Source organism: Aulonocara stuartgranti, assembly GCF_965226115.1.
Source record: "Aulonocara stuartgranti genome assembly, chromosome: 18".
Lineage (NCBI taxonomy): Eukaryota > Metazoa > Chordata > Actinopteri > Cichliformes > Cichlidae > Aulonocara > Aulonocara stuartgranti.
In genome coordinates, this window is record NC_138954.1 from 36496583 (window position 1) to 36511515 (window position 14933).

A 14933-nucleotide genomic window follows, 5' to 3' on the forward strand; every position below is an offset into this window, starting at 1 on the left:
TGGATCAGGTGGTGGGAAAAGACGTCGGACAGACCTGGCACACCCAAATTTGCCAGGTGCACTGGGAATGCCTGGCAGAGGCCCCAGTCTAAGAGATCTTCAACTCCCACCCCCAGCAGAGCTACAAAAGATTTGATGGGAAGCTGGGGACACTGAGTCTGAATGGAACGTTCTACACCTCCATCGCTGAGGCTCCTGCAAGGAGCTGCAACTGCAAGGTGTTGCTTTTCAGGCTTGTTTAGCCTGTAGGATTTCTGACACAGCTGATGGGTACTGGCAGTCCAAATGGTTTGTGGCTCGGATCGTAGCTGAAGCAAAAACGCTGGTGTGGGAGATGTTTGGTGAGGCCATGGATCGAGACTTTCAGTCTGCCTTGAAGCAATTCTGGCAAATTTTCATGCAACTGAGGAGGGAAGCAGTGCTCTGCTCACACAGTGTATAGTGGGGGTGGGGTGCTGATGTGCTCAGGTAGTTGGGAGTTGGAAGGAATACTCCGAGGGCCTCCTTAATCCCACTGACACACATTCTGTAGAAGAAGCTGAGTTTGGGGACAAGGGGGACGACGAGCCCTCTCCTGAGGCCAGGTCACTGAGGTAGTTAGACAACTTCTTTGTGGCCCCTGGGGTGCACAGAGTTCTTGAATGCTCTGGATGTTGTAGGGCTGTTTTGGTTGACACACCTCTATACCATATCACATGGACATCTGGATGGTATCTCTGAAATGACAGACTGGGGTGGTGGATCCCATCTTTGATAAGGTGGTGGGTGTTCTCAAACTTCAGGGGGATGACACTACTCAGCCCCACTGGAAAGGTCTATACCAGGGTACTGGAAATGTGAGTCTGTCCATCAGTTCAACCTCAGATAGAGGAGGAACAATGCAATTTTTAACCTGGTCGCGGAACACTAGACCAGTTATTTATCCTTTCAAAAATATTTGAGGGTCCATGGGAGTTTTCCAAACCAGTCTACATGTGTTTTGTGGACCGAGAGAAGGCATTTCCTGGGTACACTGTGACGATAAAGGGATTGACATGGTCAGCAACAATGAGCAGTTCGCCTGTAACATTTAAACAATCCTCAGTGGGGGCCAAGGAGAGCAAAGTGTGCCAAGCAAATAAAGTCACTGTCATATTATCATCTGTCTTTGTTGGTTTTAATTTATTTGAAAACAAAAAACAACAACAACAAGAAAATATTCCCCACGCCATTATACCCCCGGCAGCCTGAACTGTTGATACAAGGCTGGATGGATCCTGCATGGATACTTTCAAGTTGTTTATGGCAAATTCTGACCCTACCATCTTAATGTCGCAACAGGAAACAAGACTTATCAATGTTCCCTCTAATGTTTCACGTGTCTGAGCGAACACACAAACTCCCTGAGCGTCCCTTGGACCACTGTGAGCGACAGCAGACGTGTGCACTGTGGTCACGCTGGCATCGAATCCATCCAAGTTACATGTTTTATTAAAGTAATCAAATTACAGCATTTATGTTAGACTACTTTTAATTAACTGTCCATGACCTGTGCAGCATGTTAACACTATTAGAAGTAAAAAATAATTTGAACTTCAATTTTGAAAACACAACTTTCTTTAAATAAAGCTCTGACTTGTATTCTGAGTCTGTGGTCTGGGAGAGAGTCTGTAACTCTGTCTGCAAAATACAGGATATAATGACCAATGTTGGGCAATTAATTATATAGTTACTTCTTCAAAAAAGTAACTGAGTTATGCAAACAACAAAGTTTTTTGCAGCTGTTTACCTAAAAATGCAGCCAAGGCGTTTTTAAACAAACATTTCAAACTATTTACAGAACAATCAGCTGTTCTGCATCAAATCTGATGCCACACAAATTATTTGTGCCACTCCAAAAATAATTTCTGTCCACTATGAGATGAAGGAGAACAACAGCCTGATACCTGCAGGCCTGACAGCAGCAGATGTATCACTATCGTCTTTACCGTTTCTTCCCGCAGTAAACATAAACAACGACAGTATTCAGGAAGAAAACCAAACATTGCAGATATTTTATCATAACTCTGGTTTTACGTGGCCGATCAACACAATTTAAAAACTGGTATAAAGTCCACACTTTGTCCGTCAGTTGTTCCGTCTGTCCTGCTCACGTCTCCAATGGTTGTACACGTTGTCATTAATAGGGATGGGTATCGAAACCCGGTTCTTGTTGAGAACCGGTTCCCACTGTTTCAATTCCTTGGGATTGTTTGCCATTTTTGCAAACGATTCCCTTATCGATTCCAGTCGCCCCGAATGACGTCACCACGTTGCGGTGCGTCATTTACCTGGCAGGAAACACGGCGCCTAAACGGCTCAAACGCTCAAAAGTTTGGTTATACTTTACAGAACGAATGTCAACAGGGCAACTTGCAATACTTGCAAAGTAGATATTTCATTTAAGGGAGGAAACACTACGAATATGCAAAAAACACGCGATGACCTTAAATGAATGTCGTGTTTTTAATTCCGCTCCGGACTCGTGAATCTCAACCCAGCAGCAGCGGTAACGTTTGCACGTCCTCTCCCGTTAATGCGGCAGGTAAATAATCAACTAACAGTGCATATTATGTTAGCGCGATCTGTCTTATTACAAACCTGCCATTACTGTGCGTTTAGGTGACCATGATGAGACAGAGTCTGGCTCAGATGCTGGCAGTTCTTGCTGCAGTCTGCCGGTAGCGTCTCCTTTCAGGCAGGATAGACGAACGTCACCGAGCAGAGACTCAGTTTGTGGTCAAAGGCTTGCACCCGTTTGCCACAGCAGATGATTTTCAGTAAGTGAATGTGTTTAATTGTAGGCAGGGACATTACTGGATATTCTTGTGTAATTGCTACAGAATAATTTATGTTATACTTTGTTATTGCTACAGGAGAATATTTATTTTATTATTTTACATTTACATGTTTTTCCTGGGGACCCTGTGACACCCCATTGAAGAGCCACAGGCTGGATCTCTTAAGATCTCACTGTTGGGTTTGTAAGGCCATGTTACTCCTAAATTTCTATCTTGTTCAAAGAGAAGATATAAAACAAAGTTCTAAGCTAATCGACCTTAGTGTTCTCCTTTTTTAAAAGAATCGATAAAGAATCGAATCGTTAAACAGAATCAAAAATGGAATCGGAATCGTGGAAATCTTATCAGTACCCATCCCTAGTCATTAACGTGGCTTCACTCCACATCAGCCGCTTTGCCAGCTAAAACACCGGCACATAAGGACGCTGTCATAGCTGCGTATATACGAATGTAAATCGCATTATTGGCTGGACTATGGGATAAGGTGGCATCGTTCTAATCCCATACGGGAGCAGCCAGTCACTGACTGACACTGCAGAACAGAATTGTTAAAGTTTTAATTTTAATTTCAATTCAGGTTAGATTTTTTCTTGTGCGCAACGCAGATTTTCTGTGCAGAGACCGTGCCAGCAGTGCGCAATTGCGCACGCGCGCAGCTTAGAGGGAACATTGCTGGCAATGTTTTTTCCAGTCCTCTATTGTCCAGTTTCAGTGAGTCTTTGTGACCTGTAGCCTCAGTATACTGGTCTTAGTTGACAGGAGTGGCAATTTCTGTGGCAACTTTAGTCCATCTGTTTCATTTCAGCGTTGAACCTGCTGCACTGAGAGATGCTTTTCTGCATACCTTGGTTTTAACAAGTGCCCTTTTTAAGTTACTATTGCCCTCCTACAGGCTTGGGGCAGTCTAGCCTTTCTCCTCTGCCCTTTGGCATTTTCACCCAGAGAACTGCAGCTCGATGGATATTTCCTCTTTTTCATCCTATTCTCTGTAAACTGTAGAAATGACTGTGAAAATCCCAGTAAATCAGCAGTTTCTGACATACTCAAACCAGCCCGTTGGTCACCAAGAACCATACCTTAGTAGCGTATGCTTCAACTTCAGCAGTAACACTAATGACCCCAAGGACACTGTTATTATAAAAGAGACACACAAAGAACTTCATATTGTTGCATGGAGGCCTTTTTGGCTACCGAGACGAGAGACTTGCTTCTAAAAGGGCCATCACCCAAAAAACGGTCTTCCCAGCTACACTTCCACTTAACTACAGCAGATGGCAGTGTCGCTGCTGACTGCCCTTCATCGGTTCCAGTCCCACTGAAGAAGAAGAACCAGCCCTCCGTGAAGCTAACAGCTAACATCCGTGAAGTAAAAAGGGATGAAAGCTTATGAAGGCCGGCTCATGCGACAGGCAAACCAGGTTAAAGTAGCGGCTCGGCGTGCGGAGCTATGGAGAAAAGCTTCGCTCAGTGGAAAAAGCAGTGCCTGAACAAAGCGGACCTGAGTAAGAAGGGCGCCGTGGACGAGGCCATCGAGCACGTCGTGTCTCTGCTCAACAGCCGGGAGGAGTACTTCACCACCAGCTCCTGCTCTGGGAGAGTCATCCTCATCGACGGGGTGAGTCTCACACACTTTTATTATAGAGGGATGTTTATGACAAGTAGCTGGGAGAAAACGATTGCCTTCACATTTTATTTCTGTAATACCTCTGAACTGAAATCAGCTGAAACATGAAGCTGCAGAGGAGAGCATTGTGCTGTCAGCGATCGGAGAAGAGGAGCAGTTCTTGGAATCATTTGAAGGCTCCGGTTGATCTGACCTGGTTGCCATAGTTTGCAGACTGTGTGACTTGAGACTGATTGTCAGCACATCGTCAGCTGTAGAGGTGAAAGTGTCTGACCTGATCGCTGTTGCAGTGCTGCAGACTGGTTCAAGATGCAACACTCTGGGAGGCGTTCGTCATTATCGTTGTTGGACGTATTCAACATCCCTTTTGTTTTGCTGTCTTGGTTTCATGTTCTCTGGTGTTTTCTTAAGTTGCAGTTTGTTTGACAGCAAACCACATCCTGACTGCTGTCGGAGCAAACAAACAAAAACCATGGAAATCTGTACTGAAACATGACAGTTGTCCCCCCTCTCTAGGCTCCAGAGAGCAGTGCTGTCCAGAAACAGAACTGTGCCTGGCTGTTTGTCTCACATCACAAGTGTACCTCAGAGGACCTGGTGAGACTCGTGGTGTCCTGATGATTAATACCCGTCGTGGCTGAATGTGCTGTTTTATCACATGCCTGTGTGTGTGTTTTCTAGCTGTCTGCTCTGGCCGGGTGCTCCGGTGACGCTGTGTTGAAGTTTGAGCCCTTTGTACTCCATGTTCAGTGCCGACGGCTGGAAGACGCACAGCTGATGGTGAGTCTTTCTTAGGAGAAACAAATAATTTGTCACATTTTCTGGTTAGTTATCTCTCAAAGGCAGCTCTACTAATCTTTTAGGCTTGAACGTGACCCTTGCTTATGCTTAGTGACTTGTTTCTGCCGTTCATATATGTCAGTGACTCTGCAAACATTTAAGAAGCACAACACCGACAGGAGTCAAGATCTTTACTGACATGAAGAACACACGTTTCATCCCCTAAATCTTTCCTCACTGTGGTGAGTCCTCCAGTGTTTCTGTGTAATCTGTGTATATGCTGATGCCTGCACGTGTGTAAATGGGGCTTTTGCCAGCGTAACTACACGCTGTGCAGTCTTGGACCACATGCTGTAGCTCCTTCAGCTCTGCAGCGGTGGGGCTTTGGGCTTTGACCAGGCTTCAGGTGCTGAAGGTCCATCTCAGGTTGTTGGACATGGTGAGACCAAGGACGTTTTAGTTGTTCATAGTAAGAAATATGAGAATACAGGAGAGTGAAACAATAAGACCAAACTGTGTGTGGGTAACACTGTGACTCAAGTTTCATATACGAACCATCCAGTTGCCTTTGGTCATGTAGTTGACAACATCCAGCTTCAGGTGCTCTCGCACTGCTCTGTTTACGTGAGGAGCTGTGAAAGGTACAGGGTGAAGCCTAACATGCTAGCACACAAGTGAAGGTTTTTTAAACCCACGATGCTGCAGTACATCTCTGTAGTTCGTGAGCAGGTCAGTGCTGCTATGGCCATAGCTCCTACTGAAGGAGAAACACTAACTGTGGGTCAGAAACTCACTCAGCCTCGCTTCAAAGGAGCTAAAATACATTTCGCTCAGTGAAACCAATTTATGTGGTGATGAGCTGATTAAGATGAAACCTTACTGAGATGACCTCAGACATTTGTAATGTTTTATAGTTTTCTTTCTTTGGCTACGACGTGACGATTGTTCCCACTTATGGCCATTCGACACACATGTAGCGCAGATCACTGCCCACTGTAGAGGCCCTGCTCACAGAGATGCTCTCACACTGTGTTCAGTTAGCTTTGCAGGGAAAACTGTGACTCCTATAAATTCTGCTTTGTTTTTCCTTTTTACACCTTTACAAAGAAAGACCCTTTTTGACACACTTTAATTTGAATGCTTAAAGCTTTTATGCAGTGCTGCTGTCACTGCTGAACGTGGCACATGCTGCTGACAAATCCTCTGTCAGCTGTTATGTAAAGCAGCTAGCTCATGCCTTAGTGCAGGGGTGTCGAACTCCAGGCTTCGGTGTCCTGCAGGTTTAGATCCCACCCTGGGTCAACACACCTGAATCACATGATTGGTTCATTAACAGGCTTCTGGAGAACTTCAAGACATGTTGAGGAGCTAATTTATCCATTTAAATCTGCTGTGTTGGATCAAGGACACATCTAAAACCTGCAGGACACCGGCCCTCCAGGCCTGGAGTCCGACACCTGTGCCTTAGTGTCACTATTCTCTAACATTGTCAACACACTACAAAGTATTAGGATCACCTCTAACACCAAAGAGAGGATTGTTTAGGATCGAGTCTCAATAATTTATCCAGGTAAACTGTGTGTGTGTCTAACATGTCGTCTCACCTGCAGCATTCAGTGGCCATCGACTCCGGCTTCAGGAACTCAGGCCTCACTGTCGGCAAGAAGGGAAAAATCATCACGGTATGCTTAAAAATGAATCTGAATCCTTTTGGCCGGGCTCGTTACACTGATGCATTTATCAGTGTGTGTGTGTGTGTGGGGGGGGTGGGTCGTATTTTCAACGATTGCCATGTTTATATTTGTATGTATGTTAGGGCTGCTCGATTATGGCAAAAATGATAATCACGATTATTTTCACTGAAATTGAGATCTCGATTATTTGTTTTTTACCTCTTTTCAACCAACAGCAGTCACTCTCCAAATAACTTCTGCTTAGCTTTCCAAGCTTCCCTCGGGTCCTCTTAATTGCTGTGACGCGTGTTCGAAATGCAGAGAGGTGCGCTCGATTTTCCACACGGAGCAGCGCGAGAGTAAAGCATGAGGGAGGGGCTAATAATCGGCTCAGTCATTTTTAATGATCGTTGAAAGCCCAGATCGTAATCGTGATTAAAGTTCGATTAATTGAGCAGCCCTGATGTATGTAACCTGCTGTGCATGTCTGTTGTAAGAGGGCTTGCACAGCAGGATGAGTGGGAGTGAGGTCGCTGTGATGTTTGGGGGAGGTTGAAGGCCATCAAAGTGAATTCCAGTGTCAGTGATTATCGGACTAACAGTTTACAGACAGTGTTCTTATTGATCAAAGCTAGATGCTGAGTAACAAGTAGAAATGTAACTATAAGAGTTTGACAGTAGTGATGAAAGCACAGAAACAGTGAACATTAAAGTCAGCTGACTCCTGCACGATGACACGCCGTCGTGATGCAGCTGTTGAGCCGAATGGATCAGAAGTAGACTTCATGCAAGTGGCAGCCTGCCCTGTGCTCGCTGCTAACACGGCGTGGTCTATAGAGCAGCAGCCCCACTGCCATTAGGTGTTGGATGAAATCATGTATAAGAGCAGTACTGAGACGTTATGATTGATGCCACCAGGCTACATCTCCGTGAGAGGTTCCCAGGACATGTTGTCTCATTAGAACAATGCTGTGATGACAGCAGGGCTCCAGCCGCTGCAACGCTCCGTTGGATAAGTGACGGAGAACTGACGGTTCTTTTGGGGGGCTTTTCTACACTAACTGACACTCAGAGGTTACCACAAATTTTCACTCAGTCCCACACATGTTCATGCAGTTGCTTTGTTCAGGTTTCATTTTAGTTCAATTCAGTTTCTTCTATATAAGGCCAACTCACAGCAGCATTCAGCTGAACGCATTTTCCATCCCCAGCTGCTCTTTGCTGAAGTACCTTGTCTGGCTGGCACACACACACACACACACACACACACACAGGGTTCAGTATCTGTGGCCTTGGATACTTGAATACATGAAGGCTGGAGTAGCTAACGATTGAACCTCTGGTAGTCGACACTCTGCATCCACAGCTGCCCACATGTATATGCCCTCTTTGTATAATACAGTTACAATGATTCAGTAAAATTAGACCTTCGTTGTCGGCATTTCTTCCATAAACTGTAGCATAGTAATAAAAATGTCTTTACTGCATTTGTCCCTGTAGGCAGTCCGTAGCACCCATGGCCTGGAGGTTCCTCTGAGCCATGATGGAACGCTCCTACTTCCACAGGAATACATCACCTATCTAACACAGGTAGCCAATCAGAAGATGGAGGAGAACCATAGAAGGATATTCAGGTCAGTGTGTTGGTTGGCTGTAAAGTCAGAGGCATACTGGAGTCTCACTGGATTTCCTGTCAAACATGTGATTTTTCTCTCTCTCTCTCTGCTGCCAGCAGGTTCTACCAGAACCTCCACTCAGCCCTGCTAACAGAGAAACTCCAAAGAGTCCAGATCCAAGATCCTCATGATGCTCCGGAGACAGAAAAGGGGACAGACGAAGAGGAGGAAAAGGAGGAGAGGAAAAAAACTAGTGTATATAAACGGAGGCGAAAGAGGGAGCAGCATGAGACAGACGGTTGCCATGGTGATGGGGACTGTAGTGTGCCAGGGCTAGAAGACTGTCTGGATCTGTTCACGTGAACTAATGGCTCAGTTTCACAGACTGGTTTCACTGGATTCTAGAGTTTCCAGTTTTCAGTTTTAGAGATTGCTAGTGTTGCAGTGATGATGGGCTTTCATCACTGTGATCACCATGGTAACAACGACATTAAAGCAAATACCAAAACAGAAAAGACTGAAGGGATCAGTTATTTGAGTTCTTATTTGTGTATAGAACGAAAAAATAATTCAAAGCATAATATGTGAACTTAGAGTTTATTTACATGCTGTGACCACTAGAGTGCAGCAGTGCTCAGAAAAATGATTGACTTGAGTTACATTAGAATGGAGGGCGAACACCGTGACCTGAAATACAGAACCTGACAGTATGAAGCAATCCTGGCACATAAAACTAAGACATTGTATTTACTGAAACATATTTTGATGCTAGCAACACACATTCAGAAACATCTTTCCTTTGATTATCTCTGAGTCTTAGGCTGTATCCCAATTCAGGGTCTGCCGCCTTAAAGGCTGCATTTTAAGGCCGATTACGTCACAGCGACGCGACGAAGGCTGTCCCAATTGAAAGGCCGTTCAATAGTTGACCTTAGAAAATGTGATCATTTTATGGATAATTAAAGTCAGTCATATATCCACAAACACAACAAGCTGAAAGTCAGTGATGCTGCTCGGTTTGCAGTCCTGAACATCGCGGCACAAGCAGGATTCACTGCACTGTTAATGTTAGCTATGTTATATTGCTGCCTCTGTTCGGTGGTGTCGAGCCAAACGCACTTTAACGTGTGTTTGAACGAGCTGACGGTTCACTCGTTAAGCTGAAAGAAAGATGCTTTAATCACAGCAGTCACACATGTGTCCACTGCACCATCTGGAACTCTTCTTGTTTACACTCGTAATAACACAAACACTAAATCCTGCTTCTCTGTGCTGTTGTGTAGCAGTGTGTACACCTGAGACTGTCACCTGTCTGTCTGTCCTGCACTCGCTCTCTGTTTCTTTCTCTCTGATTGTGGAATAAAAGTATGAACATGTGTTTATAAGTTACACTTGTGTTTGAATCCTGCAGCTTATCACACATTTGATTTCCATGTGTGACGACTGCAAGTGTCCAGAGCAGGGGTGGGCAACTCCAGGTATATATACAGATATATATACATATATACATGTATATGTTCTGTATATGTTCTAATCGCTCTAATAGGATATTATGGTCGACAGTATCGAACGCTGCACTGAGGTCTAGCAGGACAAGCACAGAGATGAGTCCACTGTCAGAGGCCATAAGAAGATCATTTGTAACCTTCACTAAAGCTGTTTCTGTGCTGTGATGAGCTCTGAAACCTGACTGAAACTCTTCAAATAAACCTCTGCAGATGATCTGTTAGCTGTTTGACAACTACTCTTTCAAGGATTAAAGAATAATTCTCACAGCTTTTCACAGAAGAATATAAAGTCATGAGTAAGGCCACGGGAGGTGATCGGTCTCTGTTTCTGTGCCGGATTTGGTTTTGTCTCCAGCTTTGAGTGCAGTGGGCATGTCTCTAACACTCATGGCGATTGTTGCCGACTTGAAGATTGTGGAATGCATTTATAAGCACATAATTAACCCTGAAGGAAGGCTTGCGTGTTCCTGCAGAGAAATAACTCGTCCTTTTACTCCCAGTGCAGAGCGCTTATTGAGCCTTTTGTACCAGAGTTGGCATTTAGTGAATTAGGAGCAATTTTAGATTTACTCCTGATGTATTTTTTTTAAAAAAAACATGTTTTTAGTGTTTTTTGGGGCTTCTAAAACGTGTTAGCAGCTCAGCGTCACAATTTTATGTTTCATGTTGAAAAATTGAAGCTTTGCTGCAAGTCCTAATCCAAAATGTCATCACGATTGCTTCTGTGCCTGAAGCGCTGCGGCCGTTTCTTATTGCGTCTTGTTGAGGCATGAGTGCGGTCGCAGGTCTTGAACCACAGTTGTGAGTGTGCTACTCTTTCAAGGATGTTTGATATGAAAGGAAGGTTGGAGATTGGCCTATAATTAGCTAAGACTGCTGGGTCTAGAGATGCTTTTTGAGTAAAGGTTTAACTACAGCCAGCTTGAAGGCCTGTGGTACATAGCTGATTATTAGAGATAGGTTGATCATATTTAAGATCGAAGCATTAATTAATGGCAGGACTTCTTTGAGCAGTTTTGTAGGAATGGGGTCTAAAAGACAGGTTGATGGTTTGGAGGAAGTAATTATTGAAGTTAACTCAGAAAGATCAATTAGAGAAAAAGAGTCTAACATCCAGACTGGCCAACAGCCTGTATCCACAGGCTGTGAGGCTCCTGAACTCTCTGCCCCCCTCTCACGGACAATAACCATATCCAACTTCTTAATAGCAATGAACTGGTCTGCATTGGTGCATCATATCTTTATTCTCTTCCCCCTCCTGCCCCCCCCCCCCCTCTTTCTTAAATAGATAACTATCATATCTGATATCATATCTCACAGTACAATAATATTGAATGGGTTGCATTGTTGTATTTTGTCATGTTTCTCAGGTCTTTGTCTGAATTTCTACGAACATTATTGCTAAGGATTGTCTTATTGCATTGGAGTCACACTGGGTTAAATATGTACACTTGGGTTTTAAGGGGTATTTATTATTTTCTTCTTTTTTTTGGGGTTGTATGGAAGCCCCAAACGCAATTTCATTGTTCTTGACAATGACAATAAATAAATAAATAAAATAAATAAATAAAAAAACTTAACATCAATGGTACTAAGAGTAGCTGTAGATAATATTACATCTGTGGGATGATTACTGGTAATTTTTTCTCTAATGATAAAAATGTTATTTGTGAAGAAGTTCATGAAGTCATTACTGGTTAACGTTAAAGGGATGGTTGGCTCAACAGAGCTCTGACTGTTTGTCAGCCTGGCTACAGAGCTGAAGAGAAACCTGGGGTTGTTCTTATTTTCTTCAATCAGTGATGAATAGTAAGATGTTCTGGCTTTGCGGAGGGCTTTCTTATAAAGCAGCAAACTATTTCTCCAGGCTAAATGATGATCCTCTAAATTTGTGACACGCCATTTCCTCTCCAGATTACGAGTCATCTGCTTTAGTCAGGTACTTCTGATTTAAGGCCTTAGTTGTCATTAGTGATGTGTCCTGTGTGTCGAAACTTCGAATCGCGCGTCGGGTAATCGCGGGGGCGTTTTTCTGAAGCGCGTATCGAGGCTTGCGTTGATTACGTATGCAGTGACGTTCGAGGCCTCGCGGGCAGTCCGTACCACGTGACTGATTCGGGAACTGGTTCACCGGTTCGCGCCAGATTCGAAATAAAATGGGCAGCAAAACACAGCTGATTCCCTCATCACATCGTGTTGTGGAATTGGATTACGTACGTGTTACATAGCTACTGGAGTACTGGACACAAATTTCTTTATCCAAACTTGTATAAACTTGCTGTGGTTTTTCTTGCAACCCCTGCTTCATCTGTGCCCTGTGAGAGGATATTTTCAAAAGCAGGAGAAATCCTCTCAAAAAAGAGGAACCGTCTTCAGCCCAGCACTGTGGGAAAGCTGCTATTTTTGAATAAAAACAAATGAAAACTTTTCCCTAGTGTCATGAGCACTGTTATACAAGCACATTCACATCACAACTCCCTCCCTTTTTGTTTCCATGTACATTCCTGTGTTAAGCTGCCAATTTATTATACACAATATTAATTAAATTAATATAAAATTAGTATAATATTAAATATAACTAATATTTAGAGTTCAGTTATTGGTGTCATGAACAATAGTAATTCCTTTATTCATTCAACTTGAAGTGCCACACACTAGTTTGTGTCATTATTGAGATGTACATAAGAATGATTACGCAGTTACACAATCATCCCAAAAACTGTGTACTGATAGTTTCCACTTTCTCTTTTGTATCAGACATACTGAGACAATATTCGGGATAAATAACCATGAAAAACAATTTATTTATTCGGTTTAGCGGTTTACACATCACATCATTATAATTATTGAGCCCGTTTCACTTGAATTGTCCACTTGATGGCGCAGTAGAGCAAATGAATCATCACAATGCTTCGAACCATGAGTCGACCAGTTGGATGGGAAGCTTCAGTTCATCATGAGGCTTCATCTCACCATCACTAGTTGTCATGGTCCTGGGTCGATGACCCAGCGTTTTGAGTGCATTATTATTATTTTCTAGTTTATTCTGATTTTGTATTAATTCTTTGGGTTTAGTTCTCGTGTCTTATTATCCCTACCTGTGTCTTCTCTCTGTGCTCTGTTCGTGTCTCCGAGTTTTGTGTTGTAAAACAGTCTGTGAGGTTCCTGTTTTACTTTGTAGGTCTGTGCCTCGTTATGCCCATTAGTTCCAGCTGTGTCCACCCCTGCGTGTCATTTCCTCATTACCTGGTTTGTATTTATAGTGTGTGTTTGCCTCTGTTTGTCGTTGTGCCGTCTGTGTATTTTGGTATTCCTTGCATCTCTCTGTGCGCCTTTCCCTGCGTGTCCTCACGTTTTCAGGTTTGTTTATTAGTTTTCCCAGTCTAGGCTTTAGTTGCTCCTTGTTCCTTATATCCTGTTTTGTACTTTCATTACAAATAAACACTTACTCACACCCCAGCCAGTACCTGCACTTTGGATCCTTTTCTCACTACACCACACGACTGCTGCCCCAGCCGTGACAGTACGGAGCAACCACAAAATGGATCCAGCGGACTTACCTGGAGAGAGCAATCTCGCACGCGTCTTACGCCTGGTGGACTGGATAACCCACACATCTAATGCCAGGGCAAAACTTGTGGGAATGAACGTGACAGAAACAATCCTTGAAGGAAATCCCTATCTCCGCCAGGCTAGAGGATTTACGGACTTAATCGCCGATCTGCATGAAGCCCGGGAGGCGGTGCAGGGTCGGGAATCAGCTGACTTTGTCTGGCAGCAGCGAGCAATGGCCTTCCCAGAGCCGCCGCGTCAGTTTCACCTGCTGGAGATTTTGCCTGGCCCGCTGGATGTGGTTTTTCCCGGCCCGTTGGAGCCGGCAGCCGCCAGTGTGTCAGCCCACAGCCGGATTTTGGGACTTCACTGCGGCTGGCTGTGGTGAATGAGAAGGACACTAGTATTGTTTCTGAGACTATTTTTTTGGGGGGGGCTGTGTGTTGTATGATGAAGGATAGCAGTCGTAGTTTACCTACCTCCATCATAACTGACCTCACCCAAGTGGGCATTTTTTAAAACTTCCATGAAAGTTACAGGCTGTGTTTCTTCCGCTCCTTCTGAGCCTGGATTTGGTAACTCTGAGACAATTAACCCCACTCAGAGGATGTTAGGGACAGTTTTTCACCTGCTCCACTTCTGCTACAATCGGCAGTACAGTCAGCCACTCTGAGTGAGTCAGTCACTCACTCAGCCTGTAGTTTTGCCGTTAGACCAATTATCAGTTCTGTCATTAGTTCACTTATCAGCTCAGCCATCAGCTCTGCCATCTGTGCAGCCTTTAGTGCAGCCTGTAGCACTGTCTGCAGTTCAGTTACCTGCCTCCTCATCCACTCATTCCTCTATTTTGTCACCTGTAGAGCCTTTGCTTTTACCTGCCTCTGTAAAGGAAGCTATGGCAATACATCCTCGCCTGGTCCAGCCTCATCCTCATCCACGCCTGGTCCAGCCTCATCCTCATCCACGCCTGGTCCAGCCTCATCCTCATCCACGCCTGGTCCAGCCTCATCCTCATCCACGCCTGGTCCAGCCTCATCCACGCCTGGTCCAGCCTCATCCACGCCTGGTCCAGCCTCATCCTCGCCTGGTCCAGCCTCATCCTCAGCCTCATCCTCGCCTGGTCCAGCCTCATCCTCATCCTCATCCATGCCTGGTCCAGCCTCATCCTCATCCTCATCCATGCCTGGTCCAGCCTCATCCTCGCCTGGTCCAGCCTCATCCTCGCCTGGTCCAGCCTCATCCTCGCCTGGTCCAGCCTCATCCTCATCCTCATCCTCGCCTGGTCCAGCCTCATCCTCATCCACGCCTGGTCCAGCCTCATCCTCATCCTCATCCTCGCCTGGTCCAGCCTCATCCTCGCC

At 44.7% G+C, this 14933-nt stretch overlaps 1 protein-coding gene across 1 annotated transcript; it reads left to right on the forward strand.

Moving 5' to 3' along the window:
* The first annotated feature begins 3423 nt into the window (after positions 1–3423).
* tyw3 (tRNA-yW synthesizing protein 3 homolog) lies at positions 3424–9027 on the forward strand. Its single transcript, XM_082513050.1, has 6 exons — positions 3424–4434; positions 4960–5040; positions 5125–5223; positions 6834–6905; positions 8397–8530; positions 8632–9027. The coding sequence occupies exons 1-6, from the start codon at positions 4267–4269 to the stop codon at positions 8873–8875; spliced, it is 798 nt and encodes a 265-aa protein (XP_082369176.1). The 5' UTR covers positions 3424–4266; the 3' UTR covers positions 8876–9027.
* The last annotated feature ends 5906 nt before the right edge of the window (positions 9028–14933 follow it).

Coding starts and splice junctions, on each gene's coding strand:
- tyw3 (XM_082513050.1), top strand. CDS start 4,267: ATGGAGAAAAGCTTCGCTCAGTGGAAAAAGCAGTGCCTGAACAAAGCG. Junction 6,906..8,396: donor AGAAGGGAAAAATCATCACG/GTATGCTTAAAA, acceptor TTGTCCCTGTAG/GCAGTCCGTAGCACCCATGG. Junction 8,531..8,631: donor AACCATAGAAGGATATTCAG/GTCAGTGTGTTG, acceptor TGCTGCCAGCAG/GTTCTACCAGAACCTCCACT.